General features: G+C 48.5%; 1 protein-coding gene across 2 annotated transcripts in view; it reads left to right on the top strand.

The window, feature by feature from the left end:
* Positions 1-24,812, top strand: part of cyp27a3 (cytochrome P450 family 27 subfamily A member 3) — a 110,175-nt gene extending 85,363 nt beyond the window's left edge. For both annotated transcript variants that reach the window (XM_085986816.1, XM_085986815.1), the window contains 5 exons: positions 4,829-4,992; positions 6,443-6,609; positions 10,701-10,782; positions 17,093-17,299; positions 20,344-24,812. In XM_085986816.1, coding sequence (XP_085842942.1) covers positions 4,829-4,992; positions 6,443-6,609; positions 10,701-10,782; positions 17,093-17,299; positions 20,344-20,460 — 737 coding nt within the window. In that variant the 3' untranslated portion in view covers positions 20,461-24,812. The remainder of the gene's footprint in view (positions 1-4,828; positions 4,993-6,442; positions 6,610-10,700; positions 10,783-17,092; positions 17,300-20,343) is intronic.

The raw sequence follows: 24,812 nt of genomic DNA, 5'->3' as shown, positions 1-24,812 counted from the left end.
GACCCTCCGTCTTGCCTAGGGTCTTTCCATTCATTGTGTATTCCTTTGCCTTGTTAGTCCCCCCAAAGTGCATCACCTCGCACTTTTCCGGGTTAAATTCCATTTGCCACTGTTCCGCCCATCTGACCAACCCATCTATATCGTCCTGCAGACTGAGGCTACCCTCCTCGCTATTTACCACCCTACCAATTTTTGTATCATCCGCGAACTTACTGATCATACCCTTTACATTCATATCCAAGTCATTAATGTAGACCACAAACAGCAAGGGACCCAGCACCGATCCCTGTGGTACCCCACTGGCCACAGGCTTCCAGTCACAAAAACAACCTTCGACCATCACCCTCTGCCTTCTGCCACTAAGCCAGTTTTGTATCCAATGTGCCAAGGCACCCTGGATTCCATGGGCTCTTACCTTCTTGACCAGTCTCCTGTGCGGGACTTTATCGAAGGCCTTACTGAAATCCATGTATACCACATCCACTGCGTTACCCTCATCCACACACCTAGTCACCCCCTCAAAAAATTCAATCAAATTAGTCAGACATGATCTTCCCTTGACAAAGCCATGTTGACTATCCCTGATTAATCCTTGCCTCTCCAAGTGGAGACAAATTTTGTCCCTCAGGATTTTTTCCAATAATTTTCCTACCACTGATGTTAGGCTCACTGGCCTGTAGTTCCCCGGTTTTTCCCTACTACCCTTCTTGAATAATGGTACTACATTAGCGGTTCTCCAGTCCTCTGGCACATCCCCTGTGGCCAGAGAGGTCCTGAATATATGTGTTAGAGCCCCCGCAATCTCCTCCTTTGCCTCACACAGCAGCCTGGGATACATTTCATCCGGGCCTGGGGATTTATCCATTTTTAGGCCAGCTAAAACCGCCAATACCTCCTCCCTCTCGATGTTAATATGTTCGAGCATATCACAGTCCCCCCGCCCTATTTCTATGTCTACATCGTCCTTCTCCATAGTGAAAACAGATGCAAAAAATTCATTTAGAACCCCTCCTACATCTTCCGGCTCCACACACAGATTGCCACTTTTGTCCCTAATGGGCCCTATTTTTTCCCTAGTTATCCTCTTACCCTTAATATACTTATAAAACATCTTCGGATTTTCCTTTATTTTGCTTGCCAGTGTTATTTCATGGCCCCTCCTTGATCTCCTAATTTCTTTTTTAAGTATCCCCCTGCACTTTTTGTACTCCTCCAGGGCTTCCTCCGTCTTTAGCCTTTTGTATCTACCAAAAGCCCTCCTTTTTTTCCTAATCCATTCTCGTATATCCCCTGACATCCAAGTTTCCCTGTGGTTTTTGGAACCACCCTTGACCTTTACGGGAACATGTTGCCATTGTATGATCTCAATCTCCCTTCTGAAAGCCTCCCATTGCTCCGATGCGGATTTTCCTACAAGTAGCTGATCCCAGTCCATTTTGGCCAGATCCTGCCTTATCCTATTAAAATCGGCCTTCCCCCAATTTAGAACCTTTATTTCCGGCCCATCCCTGTCCTTTTCCATGGCCACCTTAAATCTTACCATATTATGGTCACTATCACCAAAGTGCTCACCTACTAGCACTTTTTCCACTTGGCAGGCCACATTCCCTAGAATTAGGTCCAGTACCGCCCCCTCTCTTGTAGGACTTTCTACATGCTGGCTCAAAAAGCTCTCCTGGATGCACTTTAAGAATTCTACACCCTCTGAGCCTTTCACACTCTGACTATCCCAGTTAATATTGGGGAAGTTGAAATCCCCCATTATTATTACCCTATTATTTGCACATTTCTCTGAGATTTGCCTACATATCTGTTCCTCTATCTCCCCCTGACTGTTTGGAGGCCTATAGTACACTCCCAGCAAAGTGCTTGCCCCCTTTTTGTTTTTAAGCTCCACCCATATGGCCTCATTAGAGGACCCTGCTAATATATCATCCCTCCTTACTGCAGTAATTGACTCCTTAATTAATATTGCGACACCCCCTCCTCTTATACCTCCCCCTCTGTCTCGCCTGAAGATTCTGTACCCCGGAATATTGAGCTGCCAGTCTTGCCCTTCCCTCAACCATGTCTCCGTGATAGCAACAATATCATACTCCCATGTGTTTATCAACACCTTCAGTTCATCCACCTTATTTGCAAGACTCCTTGCATTAAAATAGATGCCATCCAGCCTTGCCCTTATATATTTGCCCTGTCTACCAAGCTGACTTGTTTTTTTCTCTATAATTGGCAGCACATCCCCCCCTATTTCAGCTCCCCTCTGTATCCCATCCCCCTGCCAAGTTAGTTTAAACCCCCCCCAACAGTGCTAGCAAACCTCCCCGCAAGGATATTTGTCCCGCTCTGGTTCAGGTGCAACCCGTCCGACTTGTACAAGTCCCACCTTTCCCAGAAGCAGGCCCAGTGATCCAGGAAAGTAAAACCCTCCCCCCTACACCAACACTTTAGCCACGCATTCATCTGCTCTATCCTCCCATTCCTATACTTACTAGCACGTGGCACTGGGAGTAATCCAGAGATTACAACCTTTGAGGTCCTGCTCTTTAATCTGTTACCTAGCTCCCTAAATTCTTGATGCAGGACCTCATCCCTCTTTTTACCTATGTCGTTGGTACCAATGCGGACCACGACCATTGGCTGTTCACCCTCCCCCTCCAGAATGCCCTGCAGCCGCTCAGTGACATCCTTGACCCTGGCACCAGGGAGGCAACAAACCATCCTGGATTCACGTATACGGCCACAGAAACGCCTATCTGTTCCCCTTACTATAGAATCCCCTACCACTATTGCTCTCCCACTCTTTTTCCCCCCTTCCTGGGCAGCAGGAGCACCCCCAGTGCCAGGAAGTTGGCTGCTGCTGCCTTCCCCTGGTGAGTCATCCCCCTCAACAGTATCCAAAACGGTATACTTGTTTGAAAGGGGGATGCCCGCAGGGGTTCCCTGCACTACCTGCCTGCCTTTGTTGCTCCGCCTGATGGTCACCCCCTGTGCTGCCCTGCCCCGAGGCGTGAACAACTCGCTAAACGTGCTATCCACGAGCCTCTCAGCATCGCGCATGCTCCAAAATTCATCCACCTGCAGCTCGAGCGCCGCAATGCGGTCTGCAAGTAGCTGCAGCTGGATGCATTTCCCGCACACATGGTCGTCAGGGACACTGGCAGCGTCCCTGATTTCCCACATGGAGCAAGAGGAGCAGAACACGGGTCTGAGCTCTCCTCCCATGACTTACTCCTTTAATTAATTAAAAAATTTATTCAATACCCCAGTTACAGGTATACTCTAGGGCGCTTTATTTACCAACTGTCCCCACTACACCAGAGACCCTAGAAATTTAACACCACAGAAGTCAAGCTTGTATTGAAAAGAGAGAACTACTCACCAACCAATCACTTACCTGCTCCCTGGTGACGTCACACACTGATTACTTTTTACCTCTCTCCTCTGCTGTTGATTTGGTACGCCTCTGCCTTGGCGCCGGTTTTTATACCGGGCTCACCTCCTCCGCTGCTGCTCTCCCCCGAACTGGTCGGGCCTCTGCCTTGGCGCCGGTTTTTATACCGGGCTCACCTCCTCCGCTGCTGCTCTCCCCCGAACTGGTCGGGCCTCTGCCTTGGCGCCGGTTTTTATACCGGGCTCACCTCCTCCGCTGCTGCTCTCCCCCGAACTGGTCGGGCCTTTGCCTTGGCGCCGGTTTTTATACCGGGCTCACCTCCTCCGCTGCTGCTCTCCCCCAAACTGACACCATCCTGCCCAAAACCCGCCTCCATGTTAGTTTCAAAGGAGGCGGGTACCCGCCCCGCACTGGGACCCGCCAACCCGAGGCGGGAAGGGATTAGTGCCAATTAACTGCCTGTTAACAGGTAGTTAACAGGCAGTTTTTAACCTAATCCCTATTTTGAAGGTTGTCGTGTGGGATTCCCGACGGTTCCAAACCACGCCAGGTTAGAGGAGTCGGGCCTTCGGGTTGAAGGACTTGGAGGGGTCGAGATGTCGGTGTTCATGTGAGTGGTGGTTGCATGAGTGCAAAGGTAAGTGTGTTTGGTGTGTCTAAAGTGTGTAAAGAAGTTTAAATTACCTGTACTTACCTTTACAGCCTGCCTTCCTCTAGGCTTTGGGAGTCCATCACTCAGCCGGCACAGAAAGCAGAATGGCTGCGATCTGTCAAAAGTGACAACCTGCAGCTTTCAGTGCCGGTGAGATTTCTAATGAGTCTGCGTAGAAGGACTCAGGTTAGAAGTAAGACTGTCAGTGTTTGACAGCTTCAAGCAGCTGTGAAATGCTGATATTTCATCTGTCAAAACATCTTGACAGATGAAATTTCAGTCTGTGAGGTCACCTGTTGCCGAGTAGCCCTTAATTGGCCTGTTGAGCCTGCTGGGCGGGCTCAACAAGGTCAATCAAGTGAAAATCACGTGGATTGGCCGCATCTCGATGGAGGCGGGACTACAACCCGAAAGTTGTAGTCCCGCCTCCTTCCCAACTTCTGAATGAAAATCCAGCCCAAAGTATTTGTTTAATTTCTCTGCCATTTCCTTATTCCCCATTATAATTTCTCCTGTCTCAGCCTGTAAGGGACCCACATTTACTTTCGCTAATCACTTGTCTGCTAGATTTGAGGGTCAGACCCCAACTGGTCTGCTGCATCTGAGGATCCGACTCCCACTGGTCTGCTAAACCTGAAGGTCTGACTCCCACTGGTCTGGACCTGTGGGTTCGACTCCCTCTAATCTCCTGGATCTGTGGGTCCGACTCCCACTGGTCTGCATGGATTTGACGGATTGTTGTCATGAACCAGGCTTGTGAATTGTATTTCCTTAACTTTCAGCCGAGAAGCTGGTTAACAAGAAAATCAAAGAGATGCATGAGAGCATTGCGAAGGGGAATGTGGTGGAAGGGGAATACCTCACGTACCTGCTGGCCAATACCAAGATGACTCCCATGGACGTCTACGGCAGTCTATCTGAGCTGCTGCTGGCCGCAGTGGACACAGTAAGAGCAGCAAGATGTTTAATAGTGCCTTTGGCTAACCATAGTAAACTTGATCCCATATTTAGTGAATGAAGTTGCGTATTCCTCTCTGGAATCAAGGGCACTGTCCTGTGATAACTCTAGGGATGTAGAGAGAAGCATAATATTTTTTTAAAAGGTGAGAGACTAGTAAATGTTGGTATTGTAGGAACGGAGGTTCCTAGCCGAATAAAGGGGTTATTAATAATTGTTCTGAGACCCTTGGTGGCTCTGCCACAGGATGCAGATAAATTTGGGTGTCTTTGTACATAAATAACAGAAATTTATCATGCAGGTACGGCAAGCAATTAGGATGGCAAATGGCATGTTGGCCTTTATTGCAAGGGGGTTGGAGTAAAAGAGTAAGGAAGTCTTGCTACAATTGTACAGGGCCTTGGGGAGACCACACCTGGAGTACCGTGCACAGTTTTGGTCTCCTTACCTAAGGAAGGATATACTTGCCTTGGAGGGAGTGCGATGAAAGTTCACTGGATTGATTACTAGGATGAGAGGGTTGTCCTATGAGGAGAGGTTGAGTTGAGTGGACCTATATTCTCTGGAGTTTAAAAGAATGAGAGGTGATCTCATTGAAATGTATAAAATTCTTAAGAGGGCTGAGAGACTGTTTCCCCTGGCTGGAGAGTCTAGAGTTAGGAGGCAGAGTCTCAGGATAAGTGGTCTGCCATTTATGGCTGAGATGAGGAGAAATTCTAACAGGACTGGACAGACTAGATGCAGGAAGGATGTTCCTGATGGCCGGGGATTCCAGAACCAGGAGTCACAGTCTAAGGATAAGGGGTAAGCCATTTAGGACTGAGATGAGGAGGAATTTCTTCACTCAGAGAGTGGTGAACCTGTGGAATTCTCTGCCACACAGGGCAGTTGAGGCCAAATTCATTCAATATATTCAAGAAGGAGTTGGATATATTTCTTGAGGCTAAAGGGATCAAGGGATATGGGGAGAAAGCAGGGACAGGGTACTGAATTTGGATGATCAGCCATGATCTCATTAAATGGCGGAGCGGGCTCGAGGGGCCGAATGGCCTACTCCTATCTTCTATGTTTCTACGTAAATTTCTTCACTCAGAGGGTGGTGAATCTTTGGAGGCTCAGTTGTTGAGTATATTCAAGACCAAGATCGTAGAATTTTGGATATTAAGGGAATCAAGTGATGGGGGATAGATGAGGTAGAAGATCAGCCATGAATGGCGGAGCAGGCTCGAGAGGCCGTATGGTTTATTCCTGCTCCTATTTCTTATGATCATATGTTCTCTTGCTACATTGCACATGATTCTCTTCTACTGGTAAATACGATATAGTGTTCCCCTCTACTGGTATATAGCACAGGATTCATCTCTGCTGTATTGTGTCGCACAGGATGCCCCTTTAGCTCCGCTAGTCTACAGTGAAGGAAACTACTCCTGTCTTTCAGACCTCCAACACGACCTCTTGGATCCTGTACAACCTGGCTAGGGAGCCGTCCATTCAGCAGCAGCTCTATGAGGAAGTGAGCCGTGTTTGTCCTGGAGACCAAATCCCAGCAGCGAAGGACTTTGCCAGCATGCCCCTGTTAAAGGCAGTGACCAAAGAGACCCTTCGGTAGGGCCATGGGTTTATACACCCGCTGCTTCCAGCCTTTCTGCTCTCGCTGTTGCCGTCTTTTTCCTCTTCTCTGGAGTTATTGACTCCAAAATTCCTGGGTTGTGGGAGCGTGCAAAAGGAGTTTTCCATTTGAGATGTTGGGGAGGGGAGGGGGGTGTGCTTGGAAGGGAGGTGAGCAACATAGGAACAGGAGGAGGCCATTCAGCCCCTCGAGCCCGTTCTGCCATTCAATGAGATCATGGCTGATCTGTGACCTAACTCCATATACCCACCTTTGGCCCATATCCCTTAATACCTTTGGTTAACAGAAAGTTATCAATCTCCGATTTAAAATTAACAATTGATCTAGCATCAATTGCCATTTGCGGAAGAGAGTTCCAAACTTCTACCACCCTTTGTGTGTAGAAGTGTTTCCTAATTTCACTCCTGAAAGGCCTGGCTTTAACTTTTAGACTATGCCCCCTAGTCCTAGAATCCCCAACCAGCGGAAATAGTTTCTCTCTATCTACGCAGAGAGTGGTGAACCTGTGGAATTCTCTACCACAGAATGCAGTTGAGGCCAATTCATTAAATATATTCAAGAAGGAGTTGGATATATTTCTTAAGGCTAAAGGGATCAAGGGATATGGGGAGAAAGCAGGGACAGGGTACTGAATTTGGATGATCAGCCATGATCTCATTGAATGGCGGAGCAGGCTCAAGGGCCGAATGGCCTACTCCTGCTACTATCTTCTATGTTTCTATGTTTATCAGTTCCCCGTAATATCCTGAGTAGAACCCAGTTTTACCAGGATTTCTCTCCGTTTGCATTGTCAGCCTGTATTTGCTAGGGGATTGGGGGGTGGTGGGGGATTGGGGATTGGGGGGTGGTGGGGGATGGGAAAGGGGGAGAATCTTTTACCAATGTTCCCGTTAAAAAAAAATTCCGGTCCGCGGCCCCTTTAACAGGCTGTGTGGGTCAGTCAATTTCCCGCGCATGTGTGGTTATTTCAATTGTAAAGCCGGTGAGACGGCTGCACGGGACCTCCAGATCGGGGTGGGGAGCTTAATGGGAACATTGCCTTCCATTCCACATCAAGGAGTAGTTTGGGGTCATTCCTGGGCTATTCCAAGAATACCATCCAGTATGCGCTTGGCAGGTCTCGGGGGCTCTCAGTTGAAAGCTGGCGTGAATCTCTATCAAGCCCCAGCAAAAGGCCCCACAAGTCTTGAAGACATGGATAATCAATACCACTACTTCAGATGTGGCCTTACTGATGCCCTACACAATGTGATGGGATTAGTTTCTTTGAGCTACTTCCCATTTCTCTTAAGCAATCCAACATCCCCTTTTTTGACTGCTAATAGACATTGGCATGATGAACTTTAGGGAACTGTCCACTATGACCCCAAGATTCATTTTCTGATCTGTCTTGGTAAGTAATTTCTTATCAATCGTGTAATCTCTTGTTTCTTTTCCTGATCCCTCCATTTAAACTGCATCCGCCATTTGGCCGCCCACCTCTCCAGATGGCATAGATCCTCCTTGTGGCCTTCCCCTGCCCCCCTGTCCGCCACTATATATTAGCTAAGCCTGCTATTTTGATATCCACGGACTGATAGATTCACAAAAACTTGCATCACAGAAGGAGGCCATTCGGCCTGTCGTGCCTGTACTGGCCCTTTGCAAGAGCAGTCGTGCTTAGTCCTACATCCCGCTTTTTGTCCATAACCCTGTAAGTTCCCGTCCAGCTCCCTTTTAATATTATTTATGGAATCAGCTTCCACCACCTTTTTGGGTCGAGCGTTCCAGATCCCGACAACTCTCTGAGTGAAAAGCATTTCTCCTCATTTTGTATCTATCACTTTTGGTTATTGACCCACTCGCCAGGGGGAATAGTTTTTCTCTCTCTCCTCTATCAAAACCTCTCACCATCTTGAAAACCTCTATTAGGTCACCTCTTAACCTTCTCTGTTCCAAGGAGAACAGTTCTAACCTTTCCAACCTCTCCTCATAACTGAAGTCCCTCATCCCTAGTAACGACCTGACTTGGAAGATGATGCTACTGGTATCCTTTTCCAGGTCATTTATAAAAAGGTTGCTGAGTCCCCAGCCCTGTGGGGCTCCCAATTGTCACATCTCCATCCAGAACACTCCTCGTTCACACAGGTCCTTTAGTTAGGAGTTTCGCCCCGATTCTGAAGCTCTAATGAGGAGGATGGTGGTGGTGTGAGGTGGGGGAGGCGGAGGGTGGGGAAGGGATTTGGCGAGGATCCATTGTGTGGCTCAGTACCCACTATTGAACCCGCCCCGATTTTTTTTTAAGCCATCAGTTTTGACAGACTTTTTTTTTGGCGGGCAAAATGGGCTCCGGTGACATGGTGATGCCGCATGTCTGGCTCACCATCATTCTTTGCCCGGAGCGTGGTTAGAATGTGGAACTCGCTACCACAGGGAGTAGTTGAGGCGACTAGCACAGATGCATTCAAGGGGAAACTAGATAAGTACATGAGGGAGGAAGGAATAGAAGGATATGCTGATCGGGTGAGATAAAGTAGGGTGGGAGGAGGCTCGTGTGGAGCACAAACACAGGCATGGACCAGTTGGGCCGAATCCTGTAAAATTCTATGCAATCTCTGCCTTGTGTACATTGAATCATAATCACTTCAGTATAAGACTGGTGCCCCAGTTTACTGGCGTTACCTTGACGACAGACAGGAGTTTAAAGGGACTAACTTGTATACAAGTAAGGGTGCCAATAAAACCCATTATTGCTGCGCCAGTTGTTTTTTTGTGTGCTTGTTTTTTTCTTTGTCGTTGCCATATATTTTGCCAGCTGCCTTCTGTATCATTTCAGTGAGGGGCTGTCATTTAGCCCTCCTCCTCCTCCTCCACCCATTCCTTTTGGACAGGGTACAAGGCCATTCTAAAGGCACAATCCCAAACAGTTACCATTGGCAGGGAGGAGGGGGAAGGGGAAGGGGCACCGAATTGGTGAATCGCGGCCGTTGTAACAAAAATAGACTGAGGCTAGTTAGAGAGTAGAGTGGGGGGAAATGGGTTTCATGGCAGGGTAGGAGGGAGGTGACAGGTTCTGAAGAGGCAGGGCTCAGAGCTATTGCTCACTTGGAGTGCTCAGTTTGGTGCCCCTTTTGACCAGCTCCTCTTGCCTATCCCAGGACGCACAAGATTAAATTACGGATGAGGAAGGTTGTTCAGCCCATCTTAATTCATTCATCCATCCAGAGATATCCCAACGTCCCCTTCCAATTGCAGAATCCGGGATGTTTCTTAAAATATTCCAGGGTTTTAGCCTCCACAACTCTCTCTGGAGGTTTATTCCGCGCGCTGATCACACTTCAGGGGGTGTCATTTTGTAAACCGGGCGCTATTGATTCAGAAGCCCGTCATACATCAAACTCGTTGAAGTCAATGGAGGTAAAAATGGGAAGAGATTTATACCAGTTGCCTGAATCGATATCACCCGTTTTACACTATTCTCCAAAGTCAATATTACCCCCTATTGTGTGAAGAAGAATTTCCTGATTACCTGTCCTAAAATTACCCTTTGCCAATTTGAACCTGTGCACTTTAGTTCTACTCCCAAGTTTCATTGAAAGTAATAACTCTGGCCTCTTGAGCATCCCCGTTTTTATTCGCTGCACCATTGGCGGCCGTGCCTTCAGCTGCCGAGGCCCTAAGCTCTGGAATTCTCTCCCTAAACCTCTCCGTCTCGTTACCTCTCTCTCATTTAAGATGCTCCTTAAAACCTACCTCTTTGACCAAGCTTTTGGTCATCTGCCCTAATATCTCCTTATGTGGCAAATTTTGTTTGATAATCACTCCCGTGAAGCGCCTTGGGACGTTTTACTATGTTAAAGGTGCTATGTAAACGCACGATGTTGTTGTTGTTGTTCTGGGTTAACTTTTTCCATACCCTTAACTGTCTTCTATATTTCTATAAGCTCAACTCTCAGATGCCTCCTCTCCGGGGCCAGGTTTCTCCAGTCTTTTCTCGTAACTCACCCCCTCTCGCTGCTCCTTGAAATGGAACATGTCCGTGTGTTTACTGGAATAGTAATTAACCCTGACCTTTCTTGTGATGTAGGATGTATCCAGTCGTGCCAGGCAATGCTCGGGTCATAGCGGAGAATGAAGTGGTGGCTGGAGGATACTACTTTCCTAAAAACGTTAGTATTTGTGTTAGGAGCTACTAGAAGAAGCCTCAGTAGAATGCTTACCCTTTACCTTTGAGATCCCTCCCCCGCCAAATAATTTCCAACCTCCAACTCCGAGGGTCCTCAGTTATTCAGGCATCAGGCTCTAGTACTCCACCCACCCACCAGCTAACCACTCTACATGTGCCAGCATGTTAGTGAGTGTCAGCATGGATGTAATCACACTGACTTAGACCCTCTCACTCAGAGAGATATCTGTTCACTGACTGTGGTCTCTCAGACCCTCTCGCTCAGTGGAGATAGGTAAAAAGACTGGGGTGTCACAGTCCCTCCCTCGGGGAAGATACCTGTACAAAGACTGGGGTGTCACAGTCCCTCCTTCAGGGAGACACCTCTACAAAGACTGGGGTCTCTCCCTCGGGGTGATACCTGTACAAAGACTGGGGTCTCTCAGTCCCTCTCTCGGGGAGATATCTGTACACCGACTGGCGTCTCTCAGTCGCTCTCGCTCAGGAAGATATCTGTACACTGACTGGGGTCTCTCGGTCCCTCCCTTGGGGAGGTATCTGTACACTGACTGGGGTGTCACAGTCCCTCCTTCAGGGAGATACCTCTGCAAAGACTGGGGTCCCTCAGTCCCTCCCTCGGGGAGATATCTGTACACTGACTGGGGTCTCTCGGTCCCTCCCTCGGGGTGACACCTGTACACTGACTGGGGTCTCTCAGTCCCTCCCTTGGGGAGATATCTGTACACTGACTGGGGTGTCACAGCCCCTCCTTCAGGGAGATACCTCTGCAAAGACTGGGGTCCCTCAGTCCCTCCCTCGGGGAGATATCTGTACACTAACTGGGGTCTCAGTCGCTCTCGCTCAGGAAGATATCTGCACAAAGACTTGGGTCCCTCAGTCCCTCCCTCGGGGAGATATCTGTACACTAACTGGGGTCTCAGTCGCTCTCGCTCAGGAAGATACCTGTACAAAGACTGGGGTCTCTCAGTCCCTCTCTCAGGGAGATATCACTACACTGACTGGGGTCTCTCAGTCCCTCCCTCGGGGAGACACCTGTACACTGACTGGGGTCTCTCAGTCGCTCTCGCTCAGGGAGATACCGGTACAAAGTGAGAATTATTTGTATTTACCTTTGGTACAGAACAAAAACTATGGTAGAATGCAGCTGTTGGTAATAATCATGGTTATCGACAATATTTTTAGTTTCTGATGCAGATTAACAGGAGTTGGTCTGAAATTCTTTGGAATTTAATTCTTTTGTTTTTATTACGTTGGGTGTGCAGACACTGCACCACATGCCACAGAGCCATCCTCTTCCCTTTATTGCATCAGTCTATTTTCATACTTTTACTGAAAGAACTAGCTTCAGAATAATTTTAAAATAAATAAACCTTTGCATTTTATATAGTGCCTTACTGTATCCATCGCATGTCTCAAAACGCTTCAAATGCGATGAGTTACTTTGAAATGCAGTGACTTCTTTGGTATATATGCAATCGTGGTAGCTGTTTTTGCGTGCAACATTCCATAAACAGCAAGGGGATAACCAACCAGTTAATCTTGTTAATCAAGGAGGAATAACAACAGAAGACGCTGGAAAAACTCAGCAGGCCAGGCAACATCCGTGGAGAGAGAAATAGAGTCAACGTTTCGGGTCGAAACCCTTCGTCAGAACCTTCAGTTTCTCTCTCCACGGATGTTGCCTGGCCTGCTGAGTTTTTCCAGCATCTTCTGTTGTTATTTCGGATTTCCAGCATCCGCAGTATTTTGCTATCGTAATCAAGGAGGAACGTTGGCCAGAGAGAGAGAGCTTCCTGTCGTTCAGATGCTACCAGATGATGTTTGCCTGAGCCATCAGAACAGGCACATACAGCCTTAGTTTAATAACTTAGTTGAAGGATGGCACTGCGCAACAACGTAGTACTCTCACTGTCGTTATTGTCAACCTAGATTGTATGCTGAACTAGTGGAAGGTGGGGGCTTAAAGTCACAATTTTCTGACCTGTAACATTTTTACCCACTGACGCGAGCTGGGACTTGAGCTTAAATAGGAGAGTGATTGGAAGAGTAAGACTGAACAACAGTGTTCATTGTCCACTCTGGCTATTAACACATTTGCTGAGAATCCTGAACTAGGAAATAAGGCAAAATTACTTGTTGACAAACCTTGTGCTGAATGATCATGCAGTAAGTGCGTGCTACAAACTTTAATAAATATGTAATATATTTGACTCTTCCTGTTTGTTCAGCACTTAATTCCTGTGTTACGATTGACTACACTACTTGTTTACCAAGGAGGTGGATGCTGACAAAATATCGGTAGAAGCAATGGAAGGGGTGAAAATTGATAGACAGGATGTACTAGAAAGGCTGGGTATGCTTAGAGTGGACAAGTTGCCTGGTCCAGATGTCTTGCATCCCAGGTTGCTAAGGGAATTGGGGGAGGCGATAGCGGAAGGGCTTGCCATAATTTTCCAATCTTCCCTAGATGCGGGGGAGGTGCCTGAGGATTGGAAAGTGGCAAATGTGCACCACTGTTCAAGAAAGGATGTAAGGACAATCCTAGTAACTACAGGCCGGTCAGTTCAACATCAGTGGTGGGTAAAGTTTTAGAAACAATAATCAAGGAAAAAATTAACAGGCATTTGGAGAGATTTAAGCTAATTAAGGAGAGTCAACACGGATTTGTAAAAGGCAGATCGTGTTTGACTAATTTAATTGAATTTTTTGATAAAGTAACAGGGAGGATCGATTAAGAGAATGCAATGGATATTGTCTACATGGATTTTCGGAAGGTGTTTGACAAAGTACCACATAGAAGGCTGGTTAACAAAATTGAGGCTCATGGAATAGATGGGTCAGTGACAGCTTGGATAAGGAATTGGCTTAAGGACAGAAAACAGTGAGTTGTGGTAAATGGCTGTTTTTCAGACTGGAGGATGGTAGACAGTGGTGTTCCCCAAGGGTCAGTGCTGGGGCCACTGCTTTTTTTGATATATATAAATGACCTGGATATTGGAATACAGAGTAGAATTTCTAAATTTGCCGATGACACCAAACTTGGGGGTGTGGCGAACAGTGATGATGATATCAATCAACTGCAACAGGACATAGAAAGGCTAGCAGAATGGGCAGACAAGTGGCAGATGGAATTTAATACAGAGAAGTGTGAGGTGATGCATTTTGGCAGAAGGAACAGGGAGAGGCAATATACACTTAATGGCACAGTTTTAAAGAGTGTGCAGGGACAGAGGGACCTGGGAGTTAATGTGCAGAGGTCCCTAAAGGTGGCAGGACATATTGAGAGAGTGGTTAGCAAAGCATATGGGATCTTGGGCTTCATAAACAGAGGTATTGAGTACAAAAGTAGAGAAGTTATGCTGAACCTTTATAATGCGCTGGTTAGGCCACAACTGGAGTATTGTGTCCAGTTCTGGTCACCACACTTTAGGAAGGATGTGAAGGCCCTTGAGAGGGTGCAGAGGAGATTTACCAGAATGGTTCTGGGGATGGGGATCTTAGCTACAAGGACAGGTTGGAGAAGTTGGATTTGTTTTCATTAGAACAAAGGAGGTTGAGGGGTGATTTGATAGAGGTGTACAAGATTATGACGGGTTTGGATAGGCTAGACGGGGAAAGGCTGTTCCCACTAGTTGATGGTACAAGGACTAAGGGACACAGATTTAAGGTTTTGGGCAAGAGATACAGGGGGATGTGAGGAAAAACTTTTTTACACAGTGAGTGGTGATGTCCTGGAACTCGCTGCTGACGGAAGTGGTGGAAGCGGAGACACTCAATGTTTTCAAGGGGAGACTGGATAGGCACTTGAGGGAAATAAACTTGCAGGGCTACGGGGATAGAGTGGGGGAATGGGACTGACTGGATTGCTCTACAGAGAGCCGACACGGTCTCGATGGGCCGAATGGCCTCCTTCTGTGCCGTTATGACTCCATGGGGCAAAAATTCGGTTGATTTGCGCCTCCCGTTAGTGCCCTGAGAGGGTGCTAACGGGGTGCAAAGCAACTAGCACCTGGACGCGGCGCCGCTAACGCATCCCGTGAAATTCAGCGGGCAGTTAGCGGCGACGGTAACCATTAGCGCCACGGCGCTGCGTCACCGGCGATGACATCAGCGCCCCACTCACACCCCGGCTGCGATCTACGGTAGCACCCCCTGACCTACCGCCAGACGCTATGTACAAAGACTGGGCTCTCTTCGCCCCTCTAGGCTGACACTCCAGGGCAGTGTTGAGGGAACGCTGCATTGAGGGAGGGATTGTGAGACCCCAGGCTTTGTACCTATATCTCCCTGAGGGAGGGATTGTGAGACCCCAATCTTTGTACCTATATCTCCCTGAGGGAGGGATTGTGAGACCCCAATCTTTGTACCTATATCTCCCTGAGGGAGGGATTGTGAGACCCCAATCTTTGTACCTATATCTCCCTGAGGGAGGGATTGTGAGACCCCAATCTTTGTACCTATATCTCCCTGAGGGAGGGATTGTGAGACCCCAATCTTTGTACATATATCTCCCTGAGGGATGGATTGTGAGACCCCAATCTTTGTACCTATATCTCCCCGAGGGAGGTGCCGTCCTTTGGATGAGACGTTAAACTGAGGCCCTGTCTGCCTTCTCAGGTGGATGTAATAGATCTCATGCCACTATCTTGAAGAAGAGCAGTGTCCTGGGCCAATTTATCCCTCAGTCAACATAATAAATACAGATTATCTGGTCATTATCACATTGCTGTTTGTGGGAGCTTGCTGTGCGCAAATTGGCTGCCGTGTTTCCCACATTACAACAGTGACTCCACTTCGAATAGTATTTCATTGGCTGTGAAGAGACGTCCAGTGGTCGTGAAAGGCGCTATAATAAATGCAAATCTGTCTTTCTTTTTATTAAGACACATCCCAATCCTAATTAAAAGTACAAATTGCCTTAATCTCCATTTGATCTTCTGACTTTCCATTTACTCTGCAACTGTGGGGCATTGCCTGACGTGTGCACCTCGTTATAACGCACACTATCGTCTTGGATCCCCTTGCCATTGGACCAAGACCTTGCTCTGTCAAGCCCGTGTGGTAGCTGGTGTGCAACGGCCACCCCACGTTAAAAGAATTCACGCACAGGCATCTTCCACCCTTTAAAATGAAGTTCAGGACCTGGAACATCAGGACCCTCTTGGACAACCCCAACAGAGACAGAGACTGTAGGTCCCGCATTGGACTCATCAGTCACCTGCAAACTCATTTTTAGCGTGGAAGCAAGTCATCCTCGGTGTAGAGGGACTGCCTAAGAAGAAGAAGTTATAACGCACAAAGTGATTGGCTGTGGCGGCTGGTATTTTCAGAGTGTGGGAGAGGAGCCCTTACCCACATCTACTGAGTATTGGATATGGCGCAGCAGTTTAAAAAAAAAAAGACACTTGCGCCTGAATACAACGTCAAAATGTCTCAAAGCGCCTCACCGCCAATGTTCCCGTTAATTTTTCTTTTGGGTGTTCGGCCCCTTCAAATTATCACGCCTGCGTGGTTTTTTCCATTTAAAAGCCGGCGAACGGCCTGTGCTGGACCTCCTGGTGGCTGCACGGTCACGCGGCCTCCCGGCTTAACAGGAACATTGCTCACCGCAAAGAATTATCACTGAAGTGCAGGGACTGTTTATATGCAGTTTGCCGAAAAAAAACGGTCCCAGTTCGTAACCGTCCCAAAAAAAGAAACCTTTTTTGCGACATTCGCTGAAAAAGAAAGAACTTGGATTTACGTAGCATCTTTTACGCCCTCAGGACGTTCCCAAGCTCTTCACAGCTTGCGGGTTCAAGTCCCACTCCAGAGACTTAACCACATAAAGCTAGGCTGACCCGCCGGTGCAGTGCTGAGGGAGTGCTGTGCTGTTGGAGGTGCTGTCTTTCGGATGAGACGTTAAACCGAGGCCCCGTCTGCCCTCAGGTGGACGTAAAAGATCCCATGGCACTATTTCGAAGAAGAGCAGGGGGAGTTCTCCCCGGTGTCCTGGCCAATATTTATCCCTCAATCAACATCACTAAGAACAGATTAGCTGTCTGTGGGAGCTTGCTGTGCGCAAATTGGCTGCCGCGTTTCCTACATTACAACAGTGACTAAACTTCAGAAATACTTCATTGGCTGTAAAGTGCTTTGGGACGTCCTGAGGCTATATAAATGCAAGTCTTTTGGGAAAAGTTTGAAAATATTACCGGGAGCGAGTGGCGATGTTAGGTCTAAGTCTTTAGTGTGTGTGTGTCTCTCTCTCTGCTTCGTGTAAAATGCACTAACTCTCGCTGCTTCCACTCCAGACCCTCTTCCACCTGTGCCACTACGCCGTGTCTCAGGAAGACGGCAACTTCGCTCAGCCCCGAAGCTTCCTGCCGAAACGCTGGCTCCGCGATGGGGGTCAGGAGAAGAAGCCCCACCCTTTCGCCTCCATCCCATTCGGGTTCGGCACCCGCACCTGCCTGGGCAAGCGGGTGGCGCAGCTGGAAATGTACAGCGTGATCTCGCGGGTGAGTCGCCAGCGAGCGAGCGTGAGGGGACGTGCAGCGTGGATTCACCACAACGATACCGGGGCTTAAAGGGTTAAACCGTGAGGACAGATTGCATAGACCAGCGTTTTCTGTTGTTATTTTGCATAGACTAGGCTTGTATTCCCTTGAATATAGAAGATTAAGGGATGATCTAATCGAGGTGTTTAAGATGCTTGAAGACATTGATGGGGTGGATGGAGAGAAACTATTATCTCTGGTGGGCGCAGTCCGGAACAAGGGGGGGGACATAACCTTAAAATTAGAGCCAGGCTGTTCAGGGGGTGATGTCAGGAAGCACTTCTTCACACAAAGTCCAGTGGAAATCTGGAACTCTCCCATCAAAAAGCTATTGAGGGTCAGTTGAAAAATGTTAAAACTGAGATTGCTAGGTTTTTGTTAAGGGTTACGGAACCGAGACGGGTAGATGGAGTTAGGTCGCAGATCAGCCGCGCTCTAATTGAATGGCGGAACAGGCTCGAGGGGCTGAATGGCCTCCTCCCGTTCCGCTGCAGGGACAAGCAAACCCGGCGCGATAGTTCTCTCCTGCTCCTGGAGGTTCTAACGTTTCGCAAGGGCCAGCTTGTTTCCCTGCCCCCAACCCCCTCATGTAGAGCCGAGGCCCTGAGCTCAGGAACCCCCTCCCTAAACCTCTCCGCCTCTCTCTCTCCTCCTTTAAGATGCTCCTTAAAACCTAACCTCTTTGACCCAGCTTTTGGCCATCTGCCCTAATATCTCCTGATGTGGCTCGGTTTAAAAATGTTTGTTTTATACCCCTGTGAGGCGCCTTGGGATGTTTTACTATGTTAAAGGCATGATATAAATACAAGTTGTTGTTGTGTTGACTGGCTATTCAACCACAAGAGTCATCGCAACCAAACCCCGATCCTGTTTTTAACTGACGTGCGCACACACACACACACGAGCTTCCAGCATGGGGTGGCTGGATAGCAGTCCCTCCTTCCCTAACCCAGGACCGCAGAGATCTCTTGCACGCACCCTACTAGCTCCCTGGCTGCGATCACTAACTCCTCACATCCTGAGGATTGAACCCGCGACCTTCCAAGAGCCATCGAGGGAGCTGAAATGATTGGGACAGATAATCCTGAGTGAATTCAAATCCCACCCTGGCAGTTTGCGAGTTTTAGAAGGCTAGGCTGGTGGGGTTAGATGACGAGGGGTGGGGGAGGGGAGGCTCGTGTGGAGCATAAAGAAAAAGACGTGCATTTATATAGCGCCTTTCATGACCTCAGGACGCCCCAAAGCGCTTTACAGCCAATTAAATATTTTTTGAAGCGTAGTCACTGTTGGAATGTAGGAAACGCAGCGGCCAATTTGTGCACAGCAAGCCCCCACAAACAGCAATGAGATAATGACCAGATCATCTGTTTTAGATGTTGGTTGAGGAATAAATATTGGCCAGGACACCGGGGAGAACTCCCCCTGCCCTTTTTCTTATTTGTTCATGGGATGGGATCCCTAATTACCCTTGAGAAGGTGGTGGTGGCGAACCGCCTTCTTCGAAATAGTACCGTCCACCTGAGAGAGCAGACGAGGCCTCGGTTCAACGTCTCATCCGAAAGACGGCACCTCCGACAGTGCAGCACTCCCTCGGTAGTGGCACTGGGATTGTTATTGTCAGCCTAGATTTTTGCCGATGTAGTCAGAAGATTAAGTTACTCGGAGTTGAAGAATTGTGTCCTACACAGTCGGAAAAATGGGGGAGGGGTGGTGGCCGGGGGAGGGGTGGTGTCCAGGGGAAGGATAACACTCATTGGGGAGAAATTGGGTGAGTAGCGCCACCTGTTAGCGCCTAAAGAGGCAGTCAGTGGCTATAGCGCCACTGGCTGCGTCTCCCGCGATATTCAGTAGGGGCGCTAATGGTGGCGTTAGGCATTTGCGCTGCGCCGCCACCGATGACGTCATCGGTGTGCGCAGCGCCCCATTCGTGGCCCGTTCGCGATATTTGGTAGTGAACGCCGCAGTTGCGCCGTTCGCTACCCACGCCCGGTTCACGGGGCCTTACTGTGCCGGCAGCGGCGCAAGTTAAGGTGGAGGTGCGGGGCGGCCGCTTTTTTGGCGGCCGCCTGCCAGCACCTCCGTCCTCGGCCTCCTAACCACCCCCCCCCACCCCCCGCGGCATTGCCGGTTGTTTCCCGAGAGCCCGGCACTTCTCCTTGGTGCCGGGCTCATTTGCCGGCACTCGCGAGCGGGGATCGCGCTGTTGCAGGCACCTCCCCCTTAACAGTGGGAGGAAGGCCTGCAGTACCGCAGCGTGCCGTGCCGCAGCATGTGGCGCTGCGGCCCGTTACGCTGCGATAATCAGTTTCAGCACCCTAAGGGACGCGGAGCGCCTCGAGCCTCGCCCCGTCTCCCTCGAGGGGCACTGAAACTGAATTTCTGGCGATCGGTATCACTCCGATCGCTGCGCTAAATCCTGCGCTCAGGCGACTTTGGCACCACTTTGGCGCCCCAACCCAATTTCTAGGCCATTGAAACTTATAAAATTCTAACAGGACTAGACAGACTAGATACAGGAAGGATGTTCCCCACGGCGGGGGAGTCCAGAACCAGGGGTCACACTCTAAGGATAAGGGGTAAGCCATTTAGGACTGAGATTAGGAGGAATTTCTTCACCCAGAGAGTGGTGAACCTGTGGAATTCTTTACCACAGAAGGCAGTTGAGGCCAATTCATTAAATATATTCAAGAAGGAGTTAGATATATTTCTTAAGGCTAAAGGGATCAAGGGATATGGGGAGAAGGCAGGGACAGGGTACTGAATTTGGATGATCAGCCATGATCTCATTGAATGGTGGAGCAGGCTCGAGGGGCCGAATGGCCTACTCCTGCTCCTATCTTCTATGTTTCTAACATGAGGGACAAGAACTGTACCACCGGCATTGCAAATAATACGTCGGATAATAAAAGTATTCTCCCTTTAATTGGGAGCGTGAATGAAGCTTTGTCAGTGCTTGGCTTTAGTTCCTGTTCCTGACCTCCTTTCTTTCTTTGCCTTCTCTTCAGCTAATCAAACACTTCGAAGTCAGACCAGACCCTTCCGGAAAAGTGGTCACGGCCAAAACCAGGACGCTGCTTTTCCCTGGCGCCCACATCAACTTGCAGCTCATCGACAGGAAGTGACCGTCCGTCCGCCCGCCTCACCAGTCCCGCCCCATTAACACCGCCCGGCGGTCCTGCTCTGGAGACAAAGGAATTACCCTCGGCCAAATTGGTGAACAAACACGTCAAGGGAGGGGAGGGTGAGGGTGACGAATTCCCTCGAGGGATTCCTCCGTTCATCGTTCCCTCCCTTCCCCCTCCACCCCCCCCTGTAACTTTCATAGAACCTCATAGCACAAAAGGAGGCCATTCGGCCCATCGCAACTTTAGCAGCGGTTTTTTCCCTCCGGGTCGAGCGGGAGAACCTTATTTGGGGCAGGAACAGCTGGGCTCACTCATCCGTCCATCACAGACATCTTCTCTCGCTCTTATAGGAGCAGGAGGGGGCCATTCGGCCCCTCAAGCCGGTTCCGCTCCATCCGATTAGATCAGGGCTGATCTGCGACCTAACTCCATTTCCCCGTCTTGGCCAAGACACCACGATAGCAGCACAGATTACATAGAAACATAGAAGATAGGAGCAGGAGTAGGCCATTCAGCCCCTCGAGCCCGCTCCGCCATTTAATGAGATCATGGCTGATCATCCAAATTCAGTACCCTGTCCCTGCTTTCTCCCCATATCCCTTGATCCCTTTAGCCTTAAAAAATAGATCTAACTCCTTCTTGAATATATTTAATGAATTGGCCTCAACTGCCTTCTGTGGTAGAGAATTCCACAGGTTCACCACTCTCTGGGTGAAGAAATTCCTCATCTCTGTCCTAAATGGCTTACCCCTTATCCTTAGACCCCTGGTTCTGGACTCCCCGACCATCGGGAACATTCTCCCTGCATCGAGTCTGTCTAGTCCTGTTAGAATTTTATAAGTTTCAATGAGATCTCCTCTCATTCTTCTAAACTCCAGCGAATATAAGCCCAATCGACCCAATCACAACGCAGCAGGAGATACACTCGGCCCATTGCACCCAGGGTCGGGCAGTCAGTACACCGGGGCTATCCCACTCCCTGCCCTGCCCTTTTTCCCCCCTATCCTTTTTATACTCTTCCATTTCCCGAATACTTACCCAGTTGCCTTTTTGAATGGCGGCGTTGTACCTGCCTCGACGCTCACTTGCAGCAGAGTCCTTCCGTGTTTTAATAACCCTCGGTGTGCGCGCGCGTCTCAAAAGAAGCTCGAACGATAGTCGGTTGCCATGGTTACGAGCGTTCGGGCTAAATGGCACCTTTTAACACTTTTTACGTCCGTGTTTCCGCCAGCTGGTTCGCGTCAATAAAAACCGTGGCTCAGCTTCCAAGTGCCATTTTAGCTTCGCCGGAATCACAAGATCTTAGGCCCTGTCAGTCACGCCGTCTGGGCATGACTCGCCCAGTGTCGGCTTAATACCTTAACCACTAGCCACACGTGGCTAACCGGGAACCCCGATGTAGCTCATTGCATTTCTCATCGAGTAAATAAAAATAATGAGTAATCGATACTGTCGTTTGGCTGTGTGATCTCTGCGCTCCGATTCGCACAGCCTATGCATGTGGACTTTCACCTTTCGGTGCATCGGTTGGCAGAAAGCGCGAGTGTGACTGTTTTTAAAATCATTGTGAGTGCCTTACTTCCTCGGTTACTGAACGATGGCAGATGTTTGTTAAGCAAATATACACGTGTGTGAAGTACATTTACCTGTATTGTGTGAGAGGCGTTTTCCACTATAATTAATGCCGGTGGATCAAACGCTGTCGCCGTAGCAACAACCTGTGGTTAGTCAGCGATTACTGCTGGACAGCACAGGACTCGGGCTGCAGGCTGCAAAATTGGGGACCAGAAGAAGGAACTTGCCTTTATATAGTGCCTTTCATGACTTCAGGACGTCCCAAAGCACTTTCCAGCCAGTGGCGTACTTTCTGAAGTATAGGGAAACACAGCAGCCAATTTCTGCATAGTAAGGTCCCACAAACAGCAATGTGATTAACACAAACATCGGAACAGGAGTTAGGCCATTCAACCCCTCGAGCCTGTTCCGCCATTCAATGAGATCATGGCTGATCTGTGACCTAACTCCATGTACCCGCCTTTGGCCCCATATCCCTTAATACCTTTGGTTAACAAAAATCTATCAATCTCAGATTTAAAATTAACAATTGGTCCAGCATCAATTGCCCTTTGCTGGAGAGTTCCAAATTTCTACCACCCTTTGTGTGTAGAAGTGTTTCCTAGCTTCACTCTTGAAAGAACAATAGAAAACGCTGGAAAAACTCAGCAGGCCAGGCAACATCCATGGAGAGAGAAATAGAGTCAATGTTTCAGGTCAAAACCCTTCGTCAAGACTGAAAAAACACAGGAAATGAAACAGATTAAAAGGCCAGTTTGGGGGCTGGGAAATGGGGGATGAGAGAACAAGAGAGAAGTGAAGAGACATTCAGAGGTATTCAAAAGCAGACGAGATGGTGATAGGACTAGTGGAGACAAAAGACGGTGTGAAATGCGCTGGCAGAATGAGAGACAGCTGCCATGTGGGAGAGAAAAAAAGGGGGAAGGGCACAAAACAAAGGTGTGGATAAAAAATATATAAAAATGTAATAGGGGCCGAGGTTATGATCTGAAATTGTTGAACTCGATATTGAGTCCGGAAGGCTGTAAAGTGCCTAATCGGAAGCTGAGGTGCTGTTCCTCGAGCTTACGCTGGGTTTCCGTGGAACATCGCAGGAGCCCGAGGACGGTGAGGTCTGAGTGGGAATGGGGCGGTGAATTAAAATGACAGGCGACCGGAAGCTCGGGGTCACCCTTACGGACTGAATGGAGGTGTCTGGCTCTAATTTTTAGGCTATGTCCCCTCGTCCAGCACTCCCCAACCAGCGGAAATAGTTTCTATCTACAAAAGCAACTTGAATTTATGTAGTGCCTTTAATGTAGTAAAATGTCCCAAGGCGCTTCACTGGAGCGTTATAAAACAAAATTTGACACAGAGCCACATAAAGAGATATTTGGACAGATGATCAAAAGCTTGGTCAAAGAGGTAGGTTTTAAGGAACATCTTAAAGGTGGAAAGAGAGGCGGAGAGGTTTAGGGAGGGAATTCCAGAGCTTAGGGCCTTGGCAGCTGAAGGCACATCAACTAATGGTGGAGCGATTTAAAATCAGGGATGCTGAAAAGGCCAGAATTGAAGAAGCGCGGAGATCTCGGAGGGTTGTGGGGCTGGAGGAGATTACAGAGATAGGGAGGGATTTGAAAATGAGAATGAGAATTTTAAAAATTGAGGCGTTGCTTAACCGGAAGCCAAGGTAGGTCAGCGAGCACAGGGGTGATGGGTGAATGGGACTTGGTGTGAGTTAGGACATGGTCAGCCGAGGTTTGGATGACCTCAAGTTTCCGTAGGGTAGAACGTGGGAGACCAGCCAGGAGTGCGTTGGAATAGTCCAGTCTGGAGGTAACAAAGGCTTGGATGAGGGTTTCAGCAGCCAATGAGCTGAGGCAGGGGCGGAGTCAGGCGATGTTCCGGAGGTGGAAATATGATGGTGCAGACATGTGGTCGGAAGCTCATTTCAGGGTCAAATACCCAGGTTGCGAACAGTCTGGTTCAGCCTCAGACAGACAGTAGGGAGAGGGATGGAGTCTGTATCAGTTCCCCTTAATAACTTGTAAACTTTGATCAAATTGTTTCTTAACCGTCTAAATTCTAGGGAATACAACCTTAGTTTGTTTCATCTCGCCTTGTAATTTAAACCTCGGAGTCCAGGTATCATTCTGGTAAACCTACGCTGCACTCCCTCCAAGGCCAATATATCCTTCCTAAGGTGTGGTGCCCAGAGCTGCTCACAGTGCTCCAGGTGTGGTCTGACCAGGGCTTTCTTTATATAACCGTAGCAGAACTTCTACCCCCCTGTGTCTAGTCCTCTAGATATAAAGGCCAGCATTCCATTAGCCTTTTTGATTATTTTTTCCTATTCATGACATTTTAATGATCTCTGTACCTGGACTCCCCCCAAGTCTCTTTGGACCTCCACTGTTTCTAGGTTTTCACCATTTAGAAAGTATCCTGTTCTAGCCTTTTTAGGTCCAAAGTGGATGAACTTTCACGTGCCTACATTGAAATCCATTTGCCACAGTTTTGCCCATACACTTAATGTATTAATGTCTCTCTCTAATTTTATGCTTCCATCTACACTGCTTACAATGCTTTGTGTCATCGGCAAACTTGGATATGTGGCTCTTGTAGTGTGTGTAACCTGTACCACCTTAAGAGGATACCTTAAGGTGATGGACTACTTTTAGATGGCTCCTGTACATTGTAGTACCGGTGGTGACCACACCGGTCTACAAACCCTGTGGAGCAAAGTGTATCCCAGTTCAGCCCTGACCCTCAACCACTAAAGACCTGTTTAATTA

The sequence above is a fragment of the Somniosus microcephalus genome, chromosome 4 (genome assembly GCF_052327205.1).
Source record: "Somniosus microcephalus isolate GS21.2 chromosome 4, FLI_Smic_1.0, whole genome shotgun sequence".
NCBI classification, from domain to species: Eukaryota; Metazoa; Chordata; class Chondrichthyes; order Squaliformes; family Somniosidae; genus Somniosus; species Somniosus microcephalus.
Note: the sequence above shows the minus strand (reverse complement) of the source record. Positions and strands in the feature narration are given on the sequence as shown.